This window comes from Heterocephalus glaber, unplaced genomic scaffold (assembly GCF_053883595.1).
Source record: "Heterocephalus glaber isolate CG9 unplaced genomic scaffold, H.glaber_assembly_v1.0 deba00001140, whole genome shotgun sequence".
Taxonomy (NCBI): domain Eukaryota; kingdom Metazoa; phylum Chordata; class Mammalia; order Rodentia; family Bathyergidae; genus Heterocephalus; species Heterocephalus glaber.
In genome coordinates this window covers 574,040-600,767 of record NW_028258200.1, presented here as the reverse complement: position 1 = coordinate 600,767, position 26,728 = coordinate 574,040, and the positions used below count along the sequence as shown (strand labels likewise).

The window sequence follows — 26,728 nt, the reverse complement described above, 5'->3', positions numbered from 1 at the left end:
CCAAGGGCTACAATCCGATCAGCTTCCTCTAGGGTGCTGCTGGGCATAGGGCTGGGCCCACCAAAGGCCGTGGACATCACTACGGCTTCACACTCTGCCTCCAGGAGCCCCAAGGCTCACACCTGTACCCACCCAGACGCAGCCGAGCCTGGGGCAGGGGCGCCTGCCGCACCCCAATTCATGAAGAGCAGCTTCCAGAGTATGTGTTGGGTTTATGTAAAAAAAAATTTATGAAAAAAAAATTGAAAGCTTCTTGGTTCAAGGAGTCCTAGTCAAGAGATGGACATGAAGTGTCCTCAGTGATGTCCTCCCCGAGGCACAGTCAGGAGCTGGGGCTCCGAGCAGCCATGACCCAGCTTCCCTGCAGCCAGGACCAGGCCCTGGGCCCCTCCCAGCCCACACCCTCACTGCTGCAGGCCCCACCACACCCTCGCTGTTCTGTGGCCCCCTCTACCCAGTGTCTCAGCCTCTGCATCCTGGGCCATCGATGTCACCTGTGACCCTAGCACCCTTCCCTGTGTCCCAGGTGCTGTCAGCCCCTGGCCTTCCCTTCCCCCAGTGTGTGGCTCACTCCAGCCTCCCTGACCACACGTGGCTCTGAGACCAGGGCCTCTGCCTCTCTCGCAGGCCCTGTCTCGGTCTCCCCATTTGCCTGCTCTCCGCATCCAGGGCAGGATGACCTCGATCAGTCTGACACCCAGCGGGGATCCAGCACCTGAGCCAGCCACGCTGCGCAAACCTCAGCTCAGGATACAGTCAGGCCCCACAGACAGCAGGGCCTCAGGCCTCGGGCCAGGCCGGCTGCTCTCTGGGGACCAGAAGGGATGGGGAGAGGAGAGTTACTTCCGTTCCCACCTAAGAACCGCCTGCACGTCTGGAGGGGCAGCTATAAATATCAGGGTCCTGGGACACTGATTCCCACGACACCCGCCCCTCCCAGCCTTTGGCCGGGTGCAGCTCAGGGCCCAGGCCAGGCTGCTCTCCTGCAGAGAGGCCAGCAGCTAGGCAGCCTCGGCCCAGCCAGGGAAAGAACAACTCACCCTTTTTGGAGTGTCTGGCATGAGCTCCCTTTCAGCCCTGGGTCTTGACACAGCCCCCACCGCACCCTGCTCTGCGCCTTCACCAGGAAGCCAGGCAGGAGGCCAGGCACATGGTAGTCACAAGCATGGAGTCAGGGAGCTTGGGGCTGGACTCCAAATGGAATTTAGACCCTATCCCCAGAACAGGTGGGCGGAGAGAGGAGTAAGAGTCCCGTGGATGCATTTAAGATCTGAGTCGAGGAGGTGGTGGAGGCTGAGTACCATAAATGACCACCGAGGGGATGAGCAGGGACAGCTGGGGGGCCACTGGATAAGAGCCCGGGGCCCAGGATACATCCCTTTCCTTCACCCACATCCGATGGCTTCTCTGTGGACCTGGGCAGGGCGAGGAGCCAGCTCCCCGGATGTTTGCTAATGGAATCCAGGCGTCTGCCCCTGGCCGAGGTTTTGTCTCCCGACATCTGCAGCTCCTGTGCTGCTGGCCACCCATCTGGACCCCAGCTGGGCCCTCCCGAGTGGCACCAAGATGAGGCCTGGGTCCTGCAGCACCCTGGGGCAGGGGAGATGCTGGGACTGGCCCTGCTCTGTGACTCTGGGCATCCCTGGCGCTCTCAGGGCTCTGAGATCCTGCTCTCTCTTGAGAACAGGACGAAGGCTTTGCTGCCTGTCTGGGCCACACAGCAGGGCAGGCCAGTCCTCGATGGGCTGAGAAGCAGCTGTGCCGCCTGAGCTTCCTGACAGTGGGAAGCCATTTCCCTTGGTTGGCACTGACCCAGGGCCTTCCTCCCCACCCCCGCTCCTGTCTTCCTCCCCCTGGCCTGGCCCCACCCAGCCAAAAATAGACCCAGACCACCCCATCCAGTGCCCACCGGACCCACCCAGCCCTCCAGAGCCAGTTGAGTCACCACTCCCCCTGAGCTGCTCCTTTTTTAACAGTCTGAGTCACTGTGGTAGCTCTGGCTCCATGACACATACACTGAACCGCTGTCACTACGGCCCCTAAAAGGCATGGCCAGGGAAGGGGATATGCAGGGGCCACAGCAGGTGTGACCCTGGCCAGGCCTCAATGTGCAGCCTCCCAGGCTGGGGACGCCACTTCGGCAAGCTGAGCCCGGAGCTGTCTCCTTGCGTGCTGGCTGTGCCCTGCCCAGGTCCAGAACAGTCGTTTAGGAATCTTGGTGGCAGTGTCTGTGTGCGTGGGCTCTGCCTACATTTCACAAGACTGCAGGCACACAGGGCTCCAGGTGGGCTCTGGGCTACAGTGGGCAAGGCCTGGCCTTGGGTTGAAGACCCAAGGACTTGGGTTGAATCAGAGAGGCTGATTCCTGCCCTCGTCCACCTGGATCCAACTTGGGCTCTGCCACCTGCCTAGAGCCCAGGACAGGGCTCCATCCGTGTCCCATCCCTGTCCCCCTCCTGTCTCCCCCTCTGTCCATCTCATCCCTCCCCACCCTTCTCCCCCTGCCACCGTTTCTCCTATCTCTGTCTCTGTCTCCCCTGCCTCTGCTCCTGCTCTTGGTTTCTGTCTTCTTCCTTCAGTGCTGTGGCAGCCGAAAGCTCTCCTCTGTGGCTGGCGCCCCCACCCTCACCAGCCCTTCTCTGTAGACACCACAGACCCCACCTCCACCCATTCCCACATGGGACTCTGGGCCCCAGGGACTGATCAGAGAGAAATTTTCCATCCCCTCCCCCAGGTCCAGTCCCAGCTACTTCCTGTCCCAGGGTGCCAGGACCCCACAAGCACTTCTGGGGGGATGGAGACAGGAGGCCTGGGAACAGCCACCCGGCCCTGCAAGTGGGGTCTGCACAACCTCAAACCCAGCCTCAGCTGTGGCAAGGGCCTCTGGCTATAAATAGGGGTTCAGAGTATTTTCTTTAAAAACAAGCACTAAACTCATCACCACAGGCCCAGAGAAGCATTCCCTGTCTGGCCAGTCCCCACCCTGCCTGGCCACCATGTCCAGCCCCTGCCTCTGCACACCGGGGCCCCAGAAGGCTGTGAGGCCAAGCAGGAGACCAGAGCCAGGCCAGATGAGGGCCAGGTGGCTCCCAAGTCCACCCTGCTGGGGCCCCCTTCTTTCTCCTATCTCCCTTCCCTGCACAAAGACTCAGAGCGTTAGCCTGGGCAGCGGGGATGGGGGGGCTTCTCCTGCAGAAAGGACCATGGGCATCACTGGGAGGGAAGACAAAGAGAGTTTGGGGTCAGAGTGCCTAGCGTGGCCAAGGTGTGTGGGGGGTGGTCCCTGGGATGGATGGCAGAGCAGGGTCACCTGGGCCCTTCTATCCTGGGCCGTGAGCTCAGGGCAGTGGGGAGTCACCGAGAGCGCCTTGACTGGGCAGGATGGCAGAGCGACCAGTTTAGGTTAACTGCGGCTGCTGCTGGCATCGGGCAGCAGGAGGTTCTTGAGGTGGAGGACACTGGCCATCTGCCTTCAGGATGGCACTAAGGCTAGGGAGAAGGAGATGCAGGAGGATGGGGGCCTTGGGGAGGGAGGAGGAGAGGATCCAGGGCAGAAGATTGGGCCCTTGTGGGTGGTGAGCAGGCGGGGAGGGACAACCTGAGTGCGCCTGGCAGTGGGGGAGGGGCCGGGGTTCCTGTGGGGTCCTGGCCTCGAGGCCTGGGAGGTGTTAGCCGTGGGTGCAGCCTGAGGGCTGGCACTGGAGTCAGAGAGGCAAGTGCCTAGGCAAGGAGGCTGTGCCTGCGACTGGGGAGGACAGCTGGGCCAAGAGGCGCTGGGGGCGTGCTGTGCCGGTGGGAGGCCTAAGATGCCCCCTCCCCCCGCTGAGAGAAGACCACCGCTTCTGTCTGGTCCTTTCCCGCCCTTGGGTATTGATGCTTCCTCTGTCAGCAGCGTCCTGGCCTTGGGATGACCAGTGCCTGGGGCAGGGGACATAAGCCCGGGGTCCTGTCCTTTATAGCTTCCTGCCGGTGAGGGACAGCATGCTTAGTATGAACCAGGCCCTGGATTTGATTTCAGCACCAAAAAGAGCTTCCACCTGGCCACACCCATGGCCTTTTGGACCAGAGTGGCCCCTTGTACCCACTGCAGTGACCTTTCTTCGGAGGGGTTGGCACTGGGGGTCAGACCCAGGAGTACTCTACCTCTTAACTACATCCCCAGCCATTTTTTTTTTTGGTACCGGGGATCGAACTCGGGTCCTTGCACTTGCAAGGCAGGCAGCAGAACCACTGAGCTAAATCCCCGGCCCCTCTCCAGCCTTTTTAATTTTTTTTTTTTTTTTTTTTTTGAGACAGGGTCTCACTAAGTTGCCTGGGTTGCCCTTGAACCTTCCATCCTCCTGCCTCAGCCTCCTGAGCAGCTAGGGTTATAGATGTGCACACCATCCCCAGCTGTGACCACACTTTTCTACCAGCCACTTCCAGGTGTGGACCAGCCTCCAAATTTCGGTTCCCTTTCATCACTGGGGAAACTGAGGCCAGAGGATGTGGGTGCACATGTCTCTGAGTAGAGAGAAGGAAAGGGAGAGAGACAGACAGAGAACACTTTGTGGGTATCGGTGGGACTCTGCCGGTGTCTCCCACCCCAATCCCGATCCCTAAGTGTGGGACAGGGAACCAAGGAAGAGGTGGTGTCTCTTCCAGGCTGCTGCGCTCTAGCTGGGCTCCAGGCTCCAGGCCCAGCACCATCCAGACTGCAGTCATTGACCCCCTTCAACTTGCACACTCACTGTCCCCAGCCCCAGCCCACCAACCGGGAAGCCCTGTCCTTAGGCTGCTCTGGCCATGCAGCGAGCAAAGCACTTCCTGCCTAGGTACAGCCCAACCCAGCCTCAGCCTCCCTGGCTTCCAGCCCAGCGGGCAGCCTGGTTCTCATCCCTCCCTGGGTGCCCTGAGCCTCCCGCAGGAGGGCACCCCAAGCCCTCCTCACCGCCACCCTTGGATGCTCTGAAGCCATCTCCCTCCCTGTGTCACACACCTCTGGGGCACATGTGCTCTTGTGTCACACACATCTCGCTGGCACCCACAGCACACAGCTTAGGAACTGTAACCCTCAGTTCTGCCCCTGCTCCCCTGAAAGCCCTAGCACAGAGACTGCCCACCCTGAACCTCAGTTTCCCCTGAGGTGCCTCCATGGAACCTGCTAGGGCTGGGAGCTGGATGGCCCCATGCTGGGTGAGGGTGCCCCCCCCCCGTCCATGCCACACAGGTCCATCAGGATGCAGGTCCCACCGCCCCAGGACCTGGGGTGGCAGGGGAGAGGCTGGCAGAGGCCTGGAAACTCATGTCTCCTGGCGAGGAGGAAAATTATAGGGCAGCAAGAAGCCTCCTGGCCTCCAGCCCCACCACAGAGCCCCACCCTGCTCACCCGCCGCTCAGGCTTCACAAAGCCTCCATTGAGGCCGCTTCCTCCCAATCCTCGTACTTCCTCTGTGCCCAGCGCTGGGACACATGGCTGGGAGCCCAGGGTGTGGCCCCACCCCTCTAGGGCTCGTCTCCCACCCACTCGCCCCTTCCCTCTCCAGGGGCCTCATCTTCCAGAGGGACCCCCAGTTGGTAAGTGTTCTCCACTATGTGCCCTTGGGTAGGTTCCTCCAGGACCAGTGGCCAAGGCCTGAGCCGAAGGCCAAGGTGAGAGCCGAGGAAGCTGCTCTCAAATCCTGGCCTCTGTGACCTTTCAAGCAGAAGGTCAGGGACCTGGGGTATAGGTCTTGTGGCCCCCGGGGTGAGGAGGGTTGGGGGCACCGTGACCCCAGCAGAGGTCTCAGTCCTGTTTGTTCCTGCAGCCACCTGCCCTGGAGCACCTGGCCTGGTGTCCCAGCCCCCGGGGTGGAGGGCTTATGTCCCAAGAGGGATGGTTGCTGACTTGGAGCCAATCTGCCGTTGCTCAGACTCGCCACCTATGGGGCCAGCAGCAGCAAAGCTCAGGCAGTTGACCACTGAGATGGCCCTGTTTTAGGAACCCCATCTGGAACCAGGAGTGAAAGATGGCAGAGAACAGTGAGCACTGGGGCTGTGGGTGTGAGGGCAGCTCCCAGGCAGCCACTGTGGAGGGCAGGGAGCTGGTTGCCCTTGGCTTGGTGACCACAGTGTCACCCTGGGGCAGGCTGCATTGTCCCTTTGATCTGACCTGAAGTCTGTCCCTATAGCCTTCCCCTTGGTGCCATCAGAGTGACAGTTGGGGAAAGGTGCTGGCTTGATTTGGGGTTGCTGAGCCTCAGGGGTCTGGGAAGGGGTTTACGAGGGGGCTGGCATCCTTGCTGAGTGGCCCAGGGTGGAGGCTGACATGGCAGGAAGGGGCCCTTGGCTCCTGCTCGGTAACCAGAGGCCAGACTGTGGGCCCCACCTCCCCTCCACACAGTGCCTACATGATGCTGCTCATGGACACGCAGGGTCTGGGGCTCCATGGGCTGCTTCTCCTCATGTCCCAGCTGGAAAGCTGGAGCGGCACACAGAGCTGAGGCCTGTCCACCCCATACCTCCTCCCCAAAGTCCGGCTGGGGAGAAAGAGGAGGGGACCTGGCTTGGGGTCCGAGGCTGGGTGACCTCAGGGCTCACACAGAACTGCCACACACCGAGGGAGGCAGACAGAGAGCCTTTCATCCCCTCTGGCCGCTGGAGACTCCTGGCCATACCCCACTGCCCGACCTGAGACAGGACCTGTCCCCAGGTGCCAAACCAGGGCCACGTGGAGAATCCAGCTCCCCAAAGCCCCAGCTAGCTGGGTGCACCTCACTCACTGCCTCAGCCCCGCTCTGCTCTCCTTCCTTGCCTCTTCTGCACCCTGCGTTCTGTCTGGGAAGTGGGCAGGTCTCTGCTCCTATACTTTACCCTCTCCTTTACATCCCCAGTGCTACACAGTGGCAGTTATGCGTGAATGAATGCATGATCAACATGCTTCCCCACTGCTGTCCCCTCCTGTCCCTGCCTCACCCCCTAGGCCATGGGTACCCCACAGCCGACCTACCGTGGCCTTGCCTCCCACTTTCTTCCTTATAAAGCCGGGCGTCCGGGACACCCAGGAATGCAGCCATAACACATGCCAGCTGCCCAGGCACCCAGGGAGGTGGCGGGAGCAGGGACCCAGGGACCTCTCCCTGGGGCTCAGGGTCCTGTGGGGGAGGCAAGTGCCTGGCCAGAGTTTGGGGCTCTTCTCACAGTGCTTCTCCCCAGGCCTGCTACAGCCTCGGCTGCAGAAAACTCTGATGTTCAGGAACACAGCACCCCAGGAGTGGGGGCCCAGGCAGGGCAGTGAGGATCTGAGCCTGGGTCTCTAGACAGCCGTAGGACTGGGTGACAGGGTGACAGGAGGACAGGGAAGGGGGCAGGGGAAGCCCAGGGGAAGGAAAGGCAGAGACAGGAACAGGAGAGACAGCTGGCTTCCCCCGAGTCCTGAGCACTCTGGCAGGACAGTCTGCAGCAGCCCCAACTGGAAAAGGTGTCTGTGGCGGCCAGGAGCCAGGGTGGAGGCACTGCCCACAGCTTGTGATGGCACAGGACGGGCATCGTAAGAAGTCGGCCTCCCTCTTGGGGCTCCTGGGCCCTGGGACCAGGTCCCCATTCCCACACACCTGGGAGTCCCCAGGGTGCACCTCCACTCCCTGCCGAGAGGCTTGTGGGGACCCTGGGCTGGGCTGCAAGGCCACGCAGGGAGGGGTCTCAGGAAGGAGGACGGAGCCGCCCTGCCTGGGGGCCCAGACAGCAATGCCCCGTCATGGGTGGAAGGGCAGGAGCCCGAGGACTCCTCTACCTCCGCAGACCTGGGGTGGGCACCTCCAGGAACACTTAGCCCCTTTCATGGAGCTGGCCCAGCCCAGCAGCAGCAGCGCACAGGACAGGCCCGGGCACAATCGAAGCTCTGTCCCAGCAGCGCCCAGCCCACCCACACACACGTGCACAAACATAGCTTTACACAAACCCGAAACACACCCAGCAGACACACACACACACACACAGCCCCAGACACACCCCATACCTGCGCCAGACAGCCCCACACAAGGGACATCTTCCCCCGCCATCCCCGGTTCTGGGCATCCTGTTCCACCCAGGACAGAGGCTTGGCAGCATCCTACCCCCTGCACCCCATGCCCTCAGCCCGCTGTACCTGCACAGTGGGGCACCGCCTTGGCCCTGTAGGGACCCCAGGGCGAAACCCCCAGACAGAGGGCCCATTACACAGAACGGTGCCACTGAGGTCCAGACTACATGCTCTCTCCTCCCACCGAGGGAAGTTGCCCGGCCGCTGCAGGGCCAAACTGGACTCTTGATGAATTTCAGTTCTTGTTGATCCTGGAGAGTTGGCAGCAGGCCTCATCCAGCCCATCCCCTCCCATGTCCCCCTGGGCCTGGCTTGGCCTGGGCTGCTTTTCCCTCTACTTCGAGGCATTCAGAGCTACTAGGGGGTGGCAGGTGGACCTATGGGTGGGCCCAGGTATCCCTGCTGGCCTCTCGCTTGTCTGCCTCAGAGACTGCCTATTCCTCTTCCTCTGTGCCACCCTCACCTCCTCCAGGAAGTCCTCCTGGATTGGCTCCCAGCTCGTTACTTCTTTATCCTGTCCCCGCTCCATTCAAAGGCCACTCCAACTGTCCCTACCTCCAAGACAGGGATTCTAGGCTCTTTCGACTCTAGTCCACTCAGGGTGGGTAAGAGGAGCAGAAGGAGAACGGAGGCAGGGAGCGGCACTGTCAGAGTTTCCAAAACCCCAGCCAGTGAGGCTCAGGGGCCTGTGTGGGGACTGGGGCTGCCTGGCTTGCTCCGCAGCACAAGGCCACCAGTGTGAGCCTGGCCTGCCTGGCCCCACAGGAAGCAGCCCCTCAATGGGTCCATTCAGACCCCGGCTCTCTTGGAAAGCCCCTCGTTTCCTGCCTCCCTCCCCACTCAGGCCAAACAGGCCTCTGCTTTCTCCCTCAGGGAGGAACGGACGGGTCAGTGGTTAGAGCAGCCAGCAACTCTGGTTCCTGCCTGCCCCAACACCTGGCTCCAGCCATGCTCAGGAGAGGGGACGCCCACCTGGGGTGTGAGCATATGCGGGGAGGGAGAGGCGCCTTCCTTGCAGGGGCAGGCAGGTCAGTGGTTAGCGACAGGCTTCCTGGGGGTGGGGGAGCCCCAGTGTGCCGTGTCCATCTCTCTCTAGAGTGCAAACTTCCCACTGTGGGCAACATCACCTGGCTCCCAAATCCCTGGAAATGTAGCACTCAGCTCTCGCCAGCTGCCATGGGCCATTCAGCTCTCCAAGGGCACCCCATTTTCTGTTCATGCTCCCCGCTACCCACCGTGGGCATGCTGTGGTCTGCTCCTAAGAAATAATGACCTTGGGCAGGGTGTGGTGGCGCATGGCTATAATCCCAGCACTATAGGAGGCTGAGGCAGGAGGATCACCAAGAGTTTGAGGCCAGCCTGGGCTACATAGTGAGACCCTGTCTCAAAAAAGAAAAGGAGGGCCAGGGATTTAGCTCAGTGGTTTTGTCGTCTGCTGTGCAAGCACAAGGACCTGAGTTCGATCCCCAGTACCAAAAAAAAAAGGAAAAGAAAAGAACTGGGGATTTAGCTCAGTGGTACCGCCGCCTGCCTCGAAAGCACAAGGTCCTGAGTTGCATTCCCAGTACCAAAGAAAAGAAAAAGAAAAGGTACCCCCGAGCTGCAGGTCCCTGGTCTGCCCCCTACTGGCCCAAGTGGGCTGGCCACAAGCTGCACCTGCCCTGGTGTTTCAAGTTCTTACTTGGTATCTTTAGCTCCCAGACAATGTGCTGGGGTCTCCCTCAGCCCGGCAGAAGGTGATGCCACAGGAGCTTTCAGCCCAGCCTGGGAAAAGGGAAGAGTGCTCCATCTCGGAAGTCACCTCTGGAGCACGGAAGGCACGTGCCACCGCCTCAAGCGGATGTCAGCTGGCTTTGGCTGGCCGGGGACCAGCACGCATGTAGCCAGGGCCAGATAGTTCTGACCAAGGCCAGCAGCCTGTGCCACCACTCATGAGGTTTCAAGGAACCAGGCAGGGATGAGTCCCCTTATGTCTGCCCCAGCCCCTGCCACCTCCAGGCAAAGTCAGGATTATACTGGGTTCTAATCGCTGCAAAAGGACAGACCCAGGAACCATGGCAGCATGTTGGCGATCAAGGGGGCTGATTTCAGGAAGCTGTCTGCAGGAAGAAGCATCTTACAAGGAGGAACAAGTACCAAGGAGCCTTCCCCAGTGTCTACCTGCCCCAGGCTGGCCCAGCCCTGGCTGCAATCTGGGGAGGCCCTGTGGGTACCCAGCGACCCCCGGTCCCTCCCAGCTTTGGGCTTGGCCTGAGAAGGAAGAACTCTAGGATTCTCATCCCTGGCTCCTTGGTTGTGGTGGAAAAGGGACGGGATCTGCCCTTTCCTGCAGGGACTGGTAATAGCTCTGCAGCAGGAAGCAATAGCGGGGAATGAGGAAGTCCAAGCCGTCTTGGGCCTGACGCTGCACTTGGTCTCCACCTGACCTCGGAGCCCTGCTTCTTGGCAGACTCAGACCTGGCCCTGCCCCAGCAGCTGGAAGATGGCCTGAGAGAGGGGAAGGATAGGGGCCGCCTGTCTGTGCGCCACTGCCAGGCACTTCCACAGCCCTGGCTGACTATGGCAGGGGAGCACAGCACATCCAGGGTGCTCGGGAGTCCACATGGAAGGGCACCCAGGGGGAGTGTACATGGAGACCAGTGTGCCTGGGGGTGCTCATCCTGCACCTCCATTCTCAGGGGCTGTGACCACCAAGCCAGTGACCAGACCAGGTTTGGCTTCCTCTTGGGCCAGTTAGGGGCCAGACCCAAGACTGAGGCAGGCAGAAGTGGTAGGGGTCTCTGCCCCTGGGAACCTCCAGAAAGGAGGCCTGAGCTGATGGAAATGTCGGGGTTCAGTACCTTCACAGCTGCATGGAGGTGAGGCCGTGCCCTCTGGGCCTCTAGCTGTGACTGGCTGGTGGCCACAAGCAGTATCACCCAGGAGGACCCTGAGGGTCATGAGCCTGAGCCCTCCCTGCAGCCCATATCCGAGTCTTGACTGCCACCCTCTGTCCCCAGCCTCCTTCTTTGGTGAGAGCCACCTGGAGGCGCCTGTGGCCACGGCCCTGGCTGACATCAACCTGCAGCTGCAGTTCTCCACGGCCCAGCCCGAGGCCCTGCTCCTCCTGGCAGCTGGAGAGGACGACCACCTGCTGCTGCAGCTCCATGAGGGGCGCCTCCAGGTCAGCGCCATCCAGGGATGGGGATGGGACAGGGGTCCTCCTCTGGTTTCTAGAGGCCATCTTGGGGTCTTGTTCTCCACCACAGGGGGACAGCAGCATCCCAGGGAGTGTGACAAACTAGCCTTATTCATCACCCCAATCCCAAGCCAGTGCTCTGTGCTCCAAGGACCCTGAACAGCTCCCTGTCCCTGGCCATCTGCAGTCCCCTGCCTCAGGCCTTTGTGCCCCTGCCCATCCTCGACATCTGCACGGAGCTGAGGCCATGTGAACATCCCCTCCTTCAGCAAGGTCTCCTGCTCACTGGCCTAGGTCCCCTCTCCTGGGCTCCTGGGTGGCCCCCTAGCATTATGTTCCTTTGAGGGAGCCACCTGCTTCTCTCAGGGAGCTTCTCTCTCTGTTTAGCTGTTGAGCCTGGGGTCCTCAAGCCAGGCAAGCATTCTGAGGACACCCCTGAGCTCCCCCAGCCTGTGAGCTCTTCTTTACTAAACTCTAAAACCCAGAGCATCTGATGGCCCTGTCCCTGAGCAGTGAGCCCCATGGCATTCTGCCCTCCTCCGGAACCCATCGGAGAGTCCCAGGAACCCAGTATTCAGAGGAAGAATTTCCCTGATTCTAGGGTGGTTTAATGTACAAGTTGAATTTTTTTGTGTTGGGGTTGAAACCAGAGCCTCACCCACACCAGGCAAGTACTTACCACTAAGCCATATCTCCAGCACATGGAGGGTAGGGTCAAAATATATGTATGGCAAATGTCTAAATTTTTCGCAGTGAGACGCATTGCCATGAATCCTCCTCAGAATTCCAACCCTGCTTCAAACACACTCATTCCAACATCATTGCCACTTTCTGCAGCAGCGCTGGCGACCTCCTTCCTGTCTTTATGAGGTGTGATCAAAAATACAGTGACTGGGGGCTGGGGATTTGGTTCTGTGGCCTGCCAACCCTGCCTCGCAAGTGCAAGGTCCCAAATTCGATCCCCGGTACCAAAAAAAACAAAACAAAACAGTGAATGCTGTGCTGAGTGCCATCCAACAGAAAGGCAAGCTCATAAAAACCTGATGCTGTGTCCTCATCCACCTTATTCACTGGATTTGACACCAACTGACTTCCTGCTCTTCCCTAAAGTCAAAATGACAATGCAAAGGAGACATTTTGAATGGATTCGGATATTAAGGCCACCACAATAGCACAACTAAAGACACTCAGGAAAGAGGACTTGCAGAAGTGCTTCAGGGAGTGGCAAGGACAATGAGATGAGCGTATTTGAAGTAAGGGAACTTGAGGGAGATTAATGGCAACATGTCACTTACTGTAATACATTTTTTAATTTAAACATTTGCTCTATTTTCCAACCATCTCTGTGGAAGCTAAGGAGGGATCCTGCTCTGTGCCGGTCCCTTGTGGGCAAGGACCACACTTGGCTCACATCAGGGTCACAGACTATCAAGGCCTGGCTGAGTTCATGCTGACAGGAAGAGAGGTGGACAGGGAGCCTTTTGCCAGGGGATCTGCTGTGCTTGTGTCGGGGAAGTGACAGGCTCACAGTGCCACCCCCAGCCCACATCTGCTGTCTCCTCAGGTCAGACTCGTCCTGGGCCAGGAGGAGCTGAGGCTGCAGACTCAGGCAGAGGTCCTGCTGGGCGACTCTGTCCCCCACACCATGGCACTCACTGTCTCAGACGGCTGGGCTGTGCTGTCAGTCGATGGGGTTCTCAACTCCTCCGCCCTGGTCCCAGGAGGCCCCCTCAATGTCCCCTATGGGCTCTTTGTCGGGGGCTCTGGGAGCCTGAGCCTGCCCTACCTGAGAGGGGCCAGTAGGCCCCTGCGGGGCTGTCTCCTCACTGCCACCCTCAACGGCCGTAGCCTCCTCCGCCCGCTGACCCCCGACGTGCCAGAGGGCTGCGCCGAAGAGTTCTCAGCTGGGGACGACGTGGCCCTGGGCTTCTCTGGGCCCCACTCACTGGCGGCCTTCCCAGCCTGGAGCACTCAGGACAAGGGCACCCTGGAGTTCACGCTTACCACGAGGACCCAGCATGCGCCCCTGGCCTTCCAGGCGGGAGGCCGGCGTGGGGACTTCATCTATGTGGACATATTCGAGGGCCACCTGCGAGCTGTTCTCGAGAAGGGCCAGGGCACCATCTTGCTCCACAACAGTGTCCCCGTGGCCGATGGGCAGCCCCATGAGGTCAGCATCCACATGGACACCCACCGCCTGGAGATCTCCGTGGACCAGTACCCCACACGCACCTCCAACCGCGGGGTCCTCAGCTACCTGGAGCCATGTGGCAGCCTCCTCCTTGGGGGCCTGGACGCGGAGGCCGCCCAACACCTCCAGGAACACCGCCTGGGCCTGGCTCCGGGCACTGCCAACGCCTCCTTGCTGGGCTGCCTAGAAGACCTGACCGTCAATGGCCAGCGGCAGGGGCTCCGCCATGCTGTGCTGACTCGTGGACTGGCAGTCGGCTGCAGGCTGGAGGAAGATGAGTACGAGGACGATGCCTATGGGTCCTATGAGGCACTGTCCACCCAGGCACCTGAGGCATGGCCAGCTGTGGAGCTGCCTGAGCCATGCGTCCCTGAACCTGGGCTGCCCCCTGTCTTCACCAACCTCACCCAGCTGCTGACCATCAGCCCCCTAGTGGTGGCGGAGGGTGGCACAGCCTGGCTGGAGTGGCAGCACGTGCAGCCCACACTGGACCTGCAGGAGGCGGAGCTGCGCAAGTCCCAGGTGCTGTTCAGCGTGAGCAGGGGTGCGCGGCACGGCGAACTGGCGCTGGACATCCCGGGCGCCCGGACTCGGCAGATGTTCACTCTGCTGGATGTGGTCAACCATAAGGTCCGCTTTGTCCATGACGGCTCCGAGGACCCCTCCGACCAGCTGGTGCTGGAAGTGACAGTGACAGCACGGGTACCCATGCCCTCCTGCCTGCGGCGGGGCCAGACATACCTGCTACCCGTGCAAGTCAACCCCACCAACGACCCGCCCCGTGTCATCTTCCCACACGGCAGCCTCATGGTGATTCTGGAGCACACACAGAAGCCGCTGGGGCCTGAGGTTTTCCAGGCCTATGACCCAGACTCTGCCTGCGAAAGCCTCACCTTCCAGCTCCTGGGAGACTTAGCGGGGCTCCCCCTGGAGCACCGAGACCGCCCAGGGGAGCCAGCGCCTGAGTTTTCCTGCCGAGAGCTGGAGGTAGGCAACATTGTCTACGTCCACCGAGGCGGCCCTGCGCAGGCCCTGACATTCCGGGTGAGCGATGGGCTACAGGCCAGTGCCCCGGCCACACTGAAGGTGGTGGCTGTTCGGCCAGCCATCCGGATCCGCCACAGCACGGGGATGCGCCTGGCACAGGGCTCTGCTGCACCCATCTTGCCCGCCAACCTGTCTGTGGAGACCAATGCTGTGGGACAGGACGTGAGTGTGTTGTTCCGAATCGTGGGCACCCTACAGTTTGGGGAGCTGCAGAAGCAGGGGGCAGGTGGTGCGGAGGGCGCTGAGTGGTGGCCCACCCAGGCCTTCCACCAGCAGGACGTGGAGCAGGGCCGCGTGCGGTACCTGAGCACTGACCCACAGCACCGTGCCCAGGATGCTGTGGAGAACCTGGTGCTGGAGGTACAAGTGGGTCAGGAGACCCTGAGCAACCTCTCCTTCCCAGTGACCGTCCAGAGGGCCACTGTGTGGATGCTGCGGCTGGAGCCCCTGCACACGCAGACCACGCAGCCAGAGGCCCTCACCGCAGCCCACCTGGAGGCTGCCGTGGAAGAGGCGGCCAACCTGAGCCCCAGTAGCTTCCACTATGAGGTGGTCCAGGCCCCCAGGAAAGGGAACCTGCAGCTGCGGGGCGTGAGGGTGTCAGCTGGCCAGGGCTTCAGCCAGGAGGCCCTGCGGGCGGGGCATGTGACCTATGCGGCCACCTCACGCACTTCCAAGGCCATGGAGGACAGCTTCCGCTTCCGTGTCAGAGCACCGCCGCACTTCTCGCCACTCTACACCTTCCCTATCCACATCGGTGGTGACCCGGATGCTCCCGTCCTCACCAACGTCCTCCTCCTGGTGCCCGAGGGGGGTGAGGCTGTCCTCTCCACTGACCACCTCTTCGTCAAGAGCCTCAACAGCACAAGCTACCTCTATGAGGTCATGGAGCGGCCCCGCCATGGGCGACTGGCATGGCGGGGGCCTAAGGACAAGGCCACTGTGGTGACGTCCTTCACCAACGAAGACCTGTTGCTTGGCCGGCTGCTCTACCAGCACGATGACTCTGAGACCACTGAAGATGACATTCCGTTTGTGGCCACCCGCCAGGGCGAGGGCAGTGGCGATGCGGCCTGGGAGGAAGTCCGAGGTGTCTTCCGGGTGGCCATCCAGCCGGTGAATGACCACGCCCCCGTGCAGACTGTCAGCCACGTGTTCCATGTGGCCCGGGGTGGGCAGCGGCTGCTAACAACAGAGGATGTGGCCTTTAGCGACGCAGACTCCGGCTTCTCCGACACCCAGTTGGTGCTGACCCGCAAGGACCTCCTGTTCGGCAGCATCGTGGCCGTGGAGGAGCCCACGCGGCCCATCTACCGCTTCACCCAGGAAGACCTAAGGAGGCGGCGGGTCCTGTTTGTGCACTCAGGGGCCGACCACGGCTGGCTGCAGCTGCAGGTGTCCGATGGGCAGCACCAGGCCACCGCCATGCTGGAGGTGCAGGCCTCGGAGCCCTTCCTCCGTGTGGCTAACAGCTCCAGCCTTGTGGTCCCTCAGGGAGGTCAGGGCACCATTGACACCACTGTGCTCCCTCTGGACACCAACCTGGACATCCGCAGTGGGGATGAGGTCCACTACCGCATCACAGGTGGCCCTCGCTGGGGGCAGCTGCTCCGTGCTGGTCAGCCGGCCACCACCTTTTCCCAACAGGACCTGCTGGATGGCACCGTCCTCTACAGCCACAACGGCAGCCTCAGCCCCCGAGACACGCTGGGCCTCTCTGTGGAAGCAGGACCGGTGAGCACAGAAGCTACCCTCCAAGTGACCATCGCCCTCGACAGCCCACCGGCCCCACTGCAACTGATCCAGCATGAGAAGATCTATGTCTTCCAGGGGGAGGCGGCTGAGATCAGACGAGACCACCTGGAGGTGAGGAGGGAGGGAGAGGCCAGGTCCCCGCCTCTTGCCCAGTGTGCCTGTGTCTGGGGTATGATGGTGAGCCTGGGTTTGCACCTGTATGTGCTGTGGGGTCTGAGCGCTCAGGGATTTGCTCCACACACATCTGCCTCCAGATGTGTGTGCATGCCGTGGGAACCATGCTGATCCCTGTGTCCCCACTCTCTTGTAGACCCCATGCCAGGGCTGTGGGGGGTGTGAGGGGCTTTACGCACCCAGGAACTGCACGGAGCCACCAAGCCATCCGCAGGCTCCCTGACTGGCTGTGTGACCTTGGGCCGGCCCCCTTATTCTCCCACATTGCCATGTTGGTTGGTTTGTTTTGGTTTCTTGAGTCAGAGTCTCCATATGTAGTCCAGGCTGGCCTCAAAATCACAATAATCCTCTTGCCTTAGCCTCCTGAGTGCCAGGAGTACAGGCATGCACCACTGTGCCCAGCTGTCACACTGCCAGTTTCAGAGGCCCTTCTGGTGCCCAGTGTCTGGACTTCTGAGCAGACTGTGACCAACAACATGCCTGGTGTCCAGAAGCCCTCACCCTGGAAGGGCAGCATTGAGCTGCACTTTGAAAAACGAAGATGCCAATGGCAGAGAATAGGGTGGCATCCCAAGCAGGAGTTTGTGCCAGGAGAGGCACAGAATCTGAAACGTGAGCCAGTGGTGGTTGGTAGCCTCTTCCCTTGGTTCCATTATCCATCCAGGGAGGGAGCACCGGTGCCCAGCAAACTTGGGGCTGGACCCAGGTCTGCCTGTTGGGCAGGTCTGGAACGAGGAGCCTGGGCCACTGAGAAGGGCCAGGTGCCCTCTGGTGGTTAAGGTCTAGAATAGCAGTATCGCAGGCCAAAGGTTCCTGGCAAAGCAGCCCCAGGGTAGAGCTTCTGTGTGCGTGTGTGCGCGCGCGCGTGCATGTGCGTGAGTGTGCATGTGTGTGTGCATGACGGGCTCTGTATGACTGTGTGTTCCGTGTGAGCTGCACTGCCGGGGAAGGAGGGCCACGGAGGTTGAGCCCATGCTGCTATTTGGGTCCATGTCAGGCTCCCCTGTGGCAACGTGACTCCCCACGCCCTCTGTTGACAGGTAGACCAGGAGGGGGTTCCCCCCGCAGACATCGCGTTCTCAGTGAGGAGCCCCCCGAGCGCGGGCTACCTGGTGATGATGTCCCATGCGGCGGCCGGGCCGCCCAGCCTGACCCCTGTGCACAGCTTCTCCCAGGAGGCGGTGACTGCAGCCAGGGTCCTCTACCTGCACTCCCGCCCCGGAGCCTGGAGTGACACCTTCGCCCTGGATGCGTCCTCAGGCCTGGGTGCCCCCCTGGAGGGCATCCGCGTGGAGGTGGAGGTGCTGCCTGCCGCTATCCCCCTGGAGGGGCAGAACTTTAGTGTCCCCGAGGGTGGCGCCCGCACCCTGGCCCCGCCGCTGCTCCAAGTCGCGGGGCCCTACTTCCCCACCCTGCCCGGCCTCGACCTGCGGGTACTGGAGCCCCCCAGGCACGGGGCCCTGCAGAGGGAGGAGCAGCCTGGACGCAGGACCCTCGACACCTTCTCCTGGAGAGAGGTAAGGCGCATGCACGCGGGATACCTTCCCACAGGCATGGTGGTAGCCCCTGGGGGGCAGGGGCTGGGCCTCGTGTGGGGAGCACCCACTCTCTCTGCCACGGCTTCCTCTCCGCCCCTCTGGGGAGTGGACTTCTGTCCCCTTTACTGAGGTTCAGAAGGAGTCAGCTCCTCCCGCAGCCAGAGCAGGGTGCATGAGTGCTGGGCTGAGCGCCCCCCACTGCCTGCAGGTGGAAGAGCAGCGGATCCAATACGTGCATGATGGGAGCGAGACTCTGACCGACAGCTTCGTTCTGGTGGCCAACGCCTCCGAGATGGGCCGCCAGAGCCAGCCAGTGACCTTCACCGTCACCATCCTGCCTGTTAATGACCAACCCCCTGTCCTCACCACAAACACGGGCCTGCAGGTAAGGGCACCCTGGGGACCACACCCATCTGTGCTCCTAGGAAGAGGCCAGGATCCCCTACATCCCAGCCTTCTCTGGGCCTGTTTCCTGCCCTGCACAGTGGGTCACAGTCACATGCCTCTCTAGGTTATTGGAAGAAGAGATATGGAAACACAGGTGCAAGAGGTTTTTTATTTTTATTTTTTGGTACCAGGGATAGAACTCAGGACCTTGCACTTGCAAGGCAGGTGGCAGCACCACTGAGCTAAATCCCCGGCCCTGCGAGGGCTTTTTATTGGGTACTTACAAGTGCAATGGGCGGCCTTGTGAATGGCCACACTCAGCCCTGCCGGACTCAATTGAAGCAGGCGGCTCTTACTAAGGCTCAGGACCAGCATGCCTGGTAAAAATCTCTGACAATTTCAGGGTGGGCTTCTAGGGGGCCAGTGAAGTCCCCACCTCCACCCCGAGTAGAGACAGTCTCTGCTGAGCTCTCTTGTGACTCAGGGGCACCCCATTCTCCAGAGGTGAAAGTTGGGGCTCAGATGGGATAGAAACCCATAGCCACAAAAGTAGACACTGGCGGAACAGGAGGGCGGTGCGGTTTGACCAAGCCCACGTGCACAATAGCGTGGGAAACTCCAGCCCAAGGGCAGAGGATACAGCTCAGCCCAAACGCTACCTGGGATCACAGCCAGGCTGCTGTGTGGATGTGTGACCACCAGGTGGCGCCATCCATCCGTGTTTGCTTCCCGGTGGTCCCTGGCGTTGAAACCTCATCTTCCTGGCGGGAGGAGCAGGACCAGCAGGGTCCTGGAGCTATTTACTGGGTGAGGGCCCCTAAGAGACAGCACCAGCAGGCCGCAGAGCAGACCAAAGGACAGCATGCTGCCGCTGCGGGTGGGAGGCCTGCACCACCTTCACTGCACACAGGACAGTGGGCAGCCATCAGCCTTGGCTCTCCAGGCCTCCACCGCCCCCCCCCCCCGCCCCACCTGCAGGAGAGCTGGTCTCTCATTGACCTGGGCCAGCCACAGCCACCACCTGCTTCGTCCCAGGGAGACTTCACCCTGTTCATGAAACAGAGCCGGGCTCAGCAGCACTCCTGGCCAGGGCTGGGGTTCCAGGGGTGAGAACTTGGAGGGGTAAGAGCAGGGCTTTCCCAGCCAGGCATGATAGTGCGTGCCTGTCATTCCAGCACTCAGGAGACTGAGGCAAGAAGATCACCACAAGTTTGATGCCAGCCTGAGCTACATAGTGAGACTGTCTCAAAACACAAAACAAAACAAAATGAGTGGGGGTCTTCCCAGCTGAGGGGCACAAGCTGGGGTGGGGGACAGGCAGGGTTAGGGTAAATAGCGAGGAGGGAGCCTGAGGCCCTGGGGTGACAGGGGAGGTGAGTGGGGGGTGGGAGGCCTTTCGTGCTGGTACCCCAAGGTGGCACGGGCCCGAGAGGGAATGGGGGGATGGAACCCTCACAGGCTCTGCCCTCAGCTGTGGGAGGGGACCACGGTGCCCATCCCCGCCGAGGCTTTGCGGGGCACAGATGGCGACTCCAAGCCCGAGGACCTGGTCTACACCATCGAGCAGCCCAGCAACGGACAGGTGGTGCTACGGGAGGCGCAGAGCACCGAGGTCCACAGCTTCACCCAGGCCCAGCTGGACAGTGGGCTGGTACTGTTCTCACACAGAGGTGGGTGCTGAGGCTGGGGGCGCCTGGAGGGTGGGCTCCATTCCCAGCAGCAGAACCCACCCCTCACTGTCCCCAGGAGCCCTGGACGGAGGCTTCCACTTCCACTTCTCTGATGGTGAGCACGTGTCCTCGGGCCACTTCTTCCGCGTGACAGCCCAGAAGCAGGTGCAGCTGTCACTGGAGGGCACCCACATGCTGACCGTCTGCCCAGGTGGGCCTGGGCACTGGGGCAGAGCTGAGGGTGCCCAAGCTGTCTCTTGGGGGCTTCGAGCCTTGGTCATAGTTCACAATCCCTGTGCCTTTCTCTCACACAGAGTCCGTCCAGCCACTTGGCAGCCAAACCCTGAATGCCACCTCCAGCTCAGGCACCGACCCCCACCACCTGCTCTACCGCGTGCTTCGTGGTCCCCAGCTAGGCCGGCTGCTCCATACCCAGCAGGGAAGTGCCACTGAGGCCCTGGTCAACTTTACTCAGGCCGAGGTAATGGCCGGCTGACCCTGCAGTTACCATATGGATGTCACCAGCCCCTATTTGACTCCAGTTCACCCTGGGCTCAGCCAACATGCTGTGCTCCAGGAGTGCCCAGCAGCAGGCAGGCGAGAGGAGAAGGGACAGGAGGTCAGGCTGCCAACCAGAACTAGGATTGGTCCTGGGGCTTGGCATCCAGAAAGAAGCCACAGCTGGGTCCTGGAGGTGGAAAGGGACCCGTGGAGGGAGCAGTGCATCCCAGTACCAAGTAGTGTTCAGTGCTTCCTTTAGGGAGGGAGACTGAGAGGAAGACGGATGAGCCTAGAGCTTGGCCAGTGCCCACCAGGAGCAGCAGAGGCACCCAAGTGGGAGGGAAGCCATTGACCATCTGTCCATCCATCCCAGGGGCACAAAGCTGACTCCGCCTCTCTAGAGCTGCCGCGCAACTCCAAGCACCCCAGAGGGGCCCAGCTGGCCCTCAGAAATGGCAGAGCCTCCCCCAAGTGACTCCCACTTCCCTAGTTTCCAGAGACCTCCTGAGCCCAGTCCACTCCTACAAAGCCCCCACCCCAGCCAGTGGCTCAGATGGGGAAGGAGGTGGCTTTGCTCAGGGTCTGTCCTATCAGTACCCTGGGCCCAGTGCCCATGCTGTTGCAGCCCCTTCCTGCCCTTGGCCCACAGTGAAGCACTCAGCAGGCTTTGGCTGCAGCAGCTGTGTCCCCTGAGTTGCCACAGCCTTGTCATCGGATGCCCAGGAAAGAGAGGGACAAGACCAGGCCATGAGGACCCCTCCCCAGCCCTTGGTCCCCATCTGAAATAAGAGCTTCCCTGCACCCCAGCAATGGCGGGAAGGCAGACTGAATGGCCACCAGGGGGCCCAGCTGGCAGTGCCACCAGGGAGGCCAGGGAGAAGCTACGTGGCACACACACCCTCCTCCACTTGGCAGCACTGGGCAGGACTGTCCTTCAGACCTCTTAGCTGGGGAGGAGGGTCAGGTGTCCCAACTGTGCAGATAAGGAAACTGAGGCTTTTGGAGGCCGGTGGCTTTGTTCAGAGCAAACCAACACGGCACATCCTGCTTTCTATGCCAAGATTCTGTCCCCTGAGGGTTCTGCCTGTTCCCACAGCCAGGGCCCCGGAAGTCCCGTGCCTGTCTCCTTCCCCTCCTTCCCCTCTAGGCTCCGTGGCCACTGCCAGGGTCTCCAGGCCCCTCTGCTGCCCATCAACCTGGGCCCAAGGTCACTACCATGTCCTTGCAGGCCCCATCTGGCCCACAGATGTGTTTTATTTGATCACACATTTCCTTTCATATTTTTAAATTGGCAACATAGAGCTCTCGGGAGATTTCACAGAAACTTGATTCATTTCTTACAAGGCCTGTGTCCTGCAGAGAAGCAGCTGCTCCCTTCACACGGCTCTGCTCCCGTCTAGACTGCTCGCTCCTGCCCGGCACGGGCCTGGAGAATCCACTCACTGCAAACCAGTGCCCATCTCCCTATTGCACAAGAGAGAAGGAAAATTGTTCCCTGTGGCTCTTGCAAGGGGAAAATGAAAGATAAGCCAAGGGGATACAGCAGACCTGAAGGGGAGGGGACAGATTTCCTTACCGACGGGAAGGATGTGCCGTGGTACTTGGCAGGCAAGTAGCCTGACAGCAGCAGTCCTCCACCTTGTAGGTGCCAGGGACGGGTTTCCCAGTTTGGTGGGAGACAGGGTTTCCATGAACAGGTGTGGGGTGCTGCTGGCTGCAGGGTTCAGAAGCGTTCTGAACCCAGATCCCTACCGGCATCTAATGCCACCACTGATCTGACGGAAGGAGGGCACAGGCGGAGATCCAACTGCCCCTGCTCACCTGGTGTGGCCCCTGCAGGACAGCAGGTGTGGCTGGCATGGAGCTGCTGTGGGAAGAAAAGTTAAGATTGCAGAGTAACTGTGGTAATAGGGCCTCTCACTAGAGCAGAAGAGTCATCTAACAAGCTGGGCTCGGTGGCATGCGCTTGTAGTTCCTGCTACTCAGGAGGCTTAGGCAGGAGGATGACTTGAGTCCAAGAGTTCAAGGCCAGCCTGGGTAACATAGGGAGACCTCGCCTCAGCAGGAAAAAGAGTGAGCTTACCTTGCATTGTAAAAGATTCCCCTGACTCCCATGTTTAGGGCGAGGCTGGGACACAGTTGGGAAGTTGTTGCCACACTCCAGGCACAGGCAGTGCTCAGGAAGGCAGAGAGGAGCCAAGGTTTTGCCCAAGCCATTGACTGAGCAGGAGCCCCAGGCCAGTGGGGTTTGTGACATCCAGGGACTCTACAGAGACAGAGCTGCTGAGGACAAGGGTGGGAATCTGAGTCTGGAGTTGAGAAGGGTCAAGGTGAGAGGTCCAGATGGGGTATGGCCCTGAGGGCACATGGGGTGCCTGAGATAAGACAGAGACGTAGACCATGCCAGCGGACCGGGGGAAGAGCTGAGTAGCAGGAGCGAGAGGAGGGAGCCCCAGGGAGCAGAAGGGGCACCAAGGGTATCACAGAAAGAATAGTGCAGTTGCATAATGAAGAGAACAATCCATTTGGGGAAACTGATCCCCCAGGGGAGGAAAGGAGGATTCGGGCGTGGTGTTCTCAGTCAGCAGGAGGGGAGAAGGGGAGGGGCCAGTGCCAGGAGAAAGGTTGGCATCCCCAGAGGCCGGGGATGGGAGAGTTTGCCAGCCCACGAGCTGGGGTGGAACCCAGGCACCTGGCATTGCCAAACAATGGCCTCCTGTGAATCCCGGAGCTACTGAGGTAGAAAGGGGTGCACACAGACCTGGGCACCGGTGCAGCTCCTGGGCACCACAGGCTGGGCTGCTGTCACCCTTGACCACTGTGTCCCTTCAGGTGTCTGCTGGGAATGTGCTGTATGAGCACGAGCTGTCCCCCGAGCCTTTCTGGGAAGCCCACGATGCTGTAGAGCTCCTGCTGTCCTCACCCCCAGCCCCCGACGTGGCTGCCACACTGGCTGTGGTTGTGTCATTTGAAGCTGCCTGTCCCCAGCGCCCCAGCCGCCTCTGGAGAAACAAAGGTGAACAGCTCGAAAAGATGCGAGGCAGGGTGGGGAGCATGGGGAGAGCCCTCCGGAGGAGGGAGACTGCCAGACCGGTGGCTCCTGCCAGTCCCATGGAGTTATGGGGAGCTGGGTGGGAGTCCTTGAGATCAGGCTAGACAAACTCCTTGTCCTCTCAGGGACCCTGAGCCTCATCCTGAGTACTCAGACCACTAGGGGGCACCACCTTGCCTTGGGGCCCCCCGGAACTCACAGCTTTTCCCTCAGCAGCTGGACCTTCATAGTCCATGTCCCATCCCCAGGTCTGTGGGTCCCTGAGGGCCAGCGAGCCAAGATCACTGTGGCTGCCCTGGACGCCTCCAACCTCCTAGCCACCGTCCCTGCACCTCAGCGCCCCGAGCATGATGTGCTGTTCCAGGTGACGCAGTTCCCCACTCGGGGCCAGCTGCTGCTGTCTGAGGAGCCCCTCCACATGGGGAGACCCTACTTCTTGCAGAGCCAGCTGGCTGCAGGCCAGGTGGTGTATACCCACAGTGGCGGGGGCACCCAGCCGGATGGCTTCCGCTTCCGTGCTCATCTCCAGGGCCCAGCGGGGGCCTTCGTGGTGGGCCCCCAAACCGTAGAGGCCTTTGCCATCACTGTGCGGGATGTGAACGAGCGCCCACCCCAGCCACAGGCCTCAGTGGCACTCCGGCTCAAGCGGGGATCCCGTGTCCCTGTTGCCCGAGCCCAGTTGAGTGTGGTAGACCCAGACTCCAACCCTGGGGAGATCCAGTATGAGGTGCAGCGGGCTCCCCACAATGGCTTCCTGAGCCTGGTGGGGGGTACCCCAGGCCCTGTGACCCGATTCACACAGGCCGATGTGGATGCGGGGCGGCTGACCTTTGTGGCCAATGGCAGCAGCGTGCCAGGCATCTTCCAGCTAAGCGTGTCTGACGGGGCCAGCCCGCCCTTGCCTGTGTCCCTGGCTGTGGACATATTGCCATCTGCCCTTGAGGTGCAACTACAGGCCCCCCTGGAGGTGCCTCAGGCTGCAGGGCGGGCCTCACTGAGCCGGCAGCAGCTCTGGGTGGTCTCGGACCGGGAGGAACCAGACACGACCTACCGCCTCACCCAGGGGCCCCAGTATGGGCAGCTGCTGGTGGGCGGACAGCCCACCTCGGCCTTCAGCCAGCTGCAGGTAGACCGGGGGGAGGTGGTCTTCACTTTCACCAACTTCTCCTCCTCTCGTGACCACTTCCAAGTCCTGGCACAGGCCAGGGGTGCCAACGCGTCTGCCACGGTGAACATCACCGTAAGAGCCCTGCTGCATGCAGGAGCAGATGGCCCGTGGCCCCAGGGCACCACCCTGCGCCTGGACTCCACTGTGCTGGATGCCAGCGAGCTGGCCAACCACACGGGCAGCATGCCCCACTTCCGGCTCCTGGCGGGACCCTGGCATGGCCGTGTGGTACGTGTGCCCTGGGCCCGGACAGAGACCAAGAGCGAGCAGCCTGTGGACCAGTTCACCCAGCAGGACCTAGAGGCTGGGAGGCTGGGGCTGGAGGTGGGCAGGCCAGAGGGTCCGACACCCAGGCTTGCAGAGGACAGCCTCACTCTGGAGCTGTGGGCGAGGGGTGTACCACCCGCTATAGCCTCACTGGACTTTGCCACCGAGCCTTACGATGCAGCCCGGCCCTACAGTGTGGCACTGCTCAGTGTCCCTGAGGCTGCTCGGACGGAAGCTGGGAAGCCAGACAGCAACACCGCCAGGGGTGAGCCAGGCCCAGCGGCGTCCAGCCCAGTGCCCACTGTGGCCAAGGGTGGCTTCCTGGGCTTCCTGGAGGCCAACATGTTCAGCGTCATCGTCCCCGTGTGCCTGGTCCTGCTGCTCCTGGCGCTCATCCTGCCGCTGCTCTTCTACCTCCGCAAGCGAAACAAGACAGGCAAGCACGATGTCCAGATCTTGGCTGCCAAGCCCCGAAATGGCCTGGCTGGTGACACAGAGACCTTCCGCAAGGTGGAGCCGGGCCAGGCCATCCCGCTCACTGCAGTGCCTGGCCAGGGTCCCGTGCCCGGAGGCCAGCCAGACCCTGAGCTGCTGCAGTTCTGCCGGACACCCAACCCTGCCCTCAGGAATGGCCAGTACTGGGTGTGAGCCTGGTGGGTAGTGCTGGCTGGCAGGCCCTGCTCCTGTGCCCTGGTGCTGCGAGTTTCCCCAGAGCGAGACCTGGAAAGCCGGGTGGTGGATGCCAGGAGCAGCCCCAGGGTACCAGATGGATGGAGTCAAGAGCCAGGAATCGCCCAGCTCACAGAACCTGGAGAACCGCGGGGCCGAGGCGAGAGGTGGCTGAGTCAGGCCCCTGTCCTAGAGCTGGTTTGACTTTCAAAGCCAGGGCAGCCTCCTAGGTGGGTCAGGACTCTGGTTGGTCCTGGGTCTGTGACCTGGGGTGAGTCATTCCTTACCCAGGCTGCCAGGAGGGAAGGGAGGAGAGACCCCTGGCGAGGGGAGGAGCAGAGGGGATGATCCAGGCTTTCCCACCCCACCCCAGGCCTCCTCCGTCTCTGCCCAGGGCTGGGGGAGCTTCTTCCGCCTCTGGGATTTTAGGGAGATGGTGTTCCAGGGTCAGGGGGCAGGAGGGGAGCCCTTCTTCTCAAGAAGGCATCCACTGATAGAATAATATATTCAGGGTGCAGGGCGGGTGGGTGCTCAGAAGTGGTTTATTTAAGGGGATTTCAAGGGAGCTATTTAACATGGTGCTGGGCAGACCAGGCCAGTGGTGCCCCCAGGGTTGGGATAAAGGAGAATCTGAACCCAGTCTGTTCCCAGGGCCACTGTGATGGGCCAAGGACTGAGCAAGCCCAGAGCGCACTGAGCTGGTGTGTGGGGGTCTTGGGCCACCACAATGCCTGTGCACCCCTGAGGGCTCAGGGCGGGGGGGGGGGGGACCTGGCTCCTTGGAGTCTGCATAAACGGTGCTCGGGTGGCTCTGGACAGCTGTGCGTGCTTTGTCTGACTCTCTGGCCCTGAGCCCTTGGCAGCCTCACTCCCCAGGGCAGGCACCGAGCCCAGCTAGTGGGATGTGGAGGGCAGGGAAGCCCTATGTGTCCACCTGTGGGGCCATCCAGGGCTCCTCTGTCAGACCTGTGGGTAGGTGGATCGGTCCTTGAGACAGGACCCAGGCCCCTGACTGATGTAGAGATGGAGTAGGTCCTTCCTCTGCAAGGAAAGAGAAAAATAAATGCTCCCAGCTCTGGGTTTCTCAGCCTGA

At 61.2% G+C, this 26,728-nt stretch overlaps 1 protein-coding gene across 1 annotated transcript in view; it reads left to right on the top strand.

The window, feature by feature from the left end:
- Cspg4 (chondroitin sulfate proteoglycan 4) overlaps positions 1 to 26,728 on the top strand; it is a 30,724-nt gene extending 3,996 nt beyond the window's left edge. The window contains exons 2-10 of the mRNA XM_004872058.3: positions 11,038 to 11,201; positions 12,781 to 16,320; positions 17,424 to 17,900; positions 18,130 to 18,306; positions 19,780 to 19,978; positions 20,055 to 20,189; positions 20,293 to 20,459; positions 23,312 to 23,495; positions 23,780 to 26,728. Of these exons, the coding sequence (XP_004872115.2) occupies positions 11,038 to 11,201; positions 12,781 to 16,320; positions 17,424 to 17,900; positions 18,130 to 18,306; positions 19,780 to 19,978; positions 20,055 to 20,189; positions 20,293 to 20,459; positions 23,312 to 23,495; positions 23,780 to 25,614 (6,878 nt within the window). The 3' untranslated portion in view covers positions 25,615 to 26,728. The remainder of the gene's footprint in view (positions 1 to 11,037; positions 11,202 to 12,780; positions 16,321 to 17,423; positions 17,901 to 18,129; positions 18,307 to 19,779; positions 19,979 to 20,054; positions 20,190 to 20,292; positions 20,460 to 23,311; positions 23,496 to 23,779) is intronic.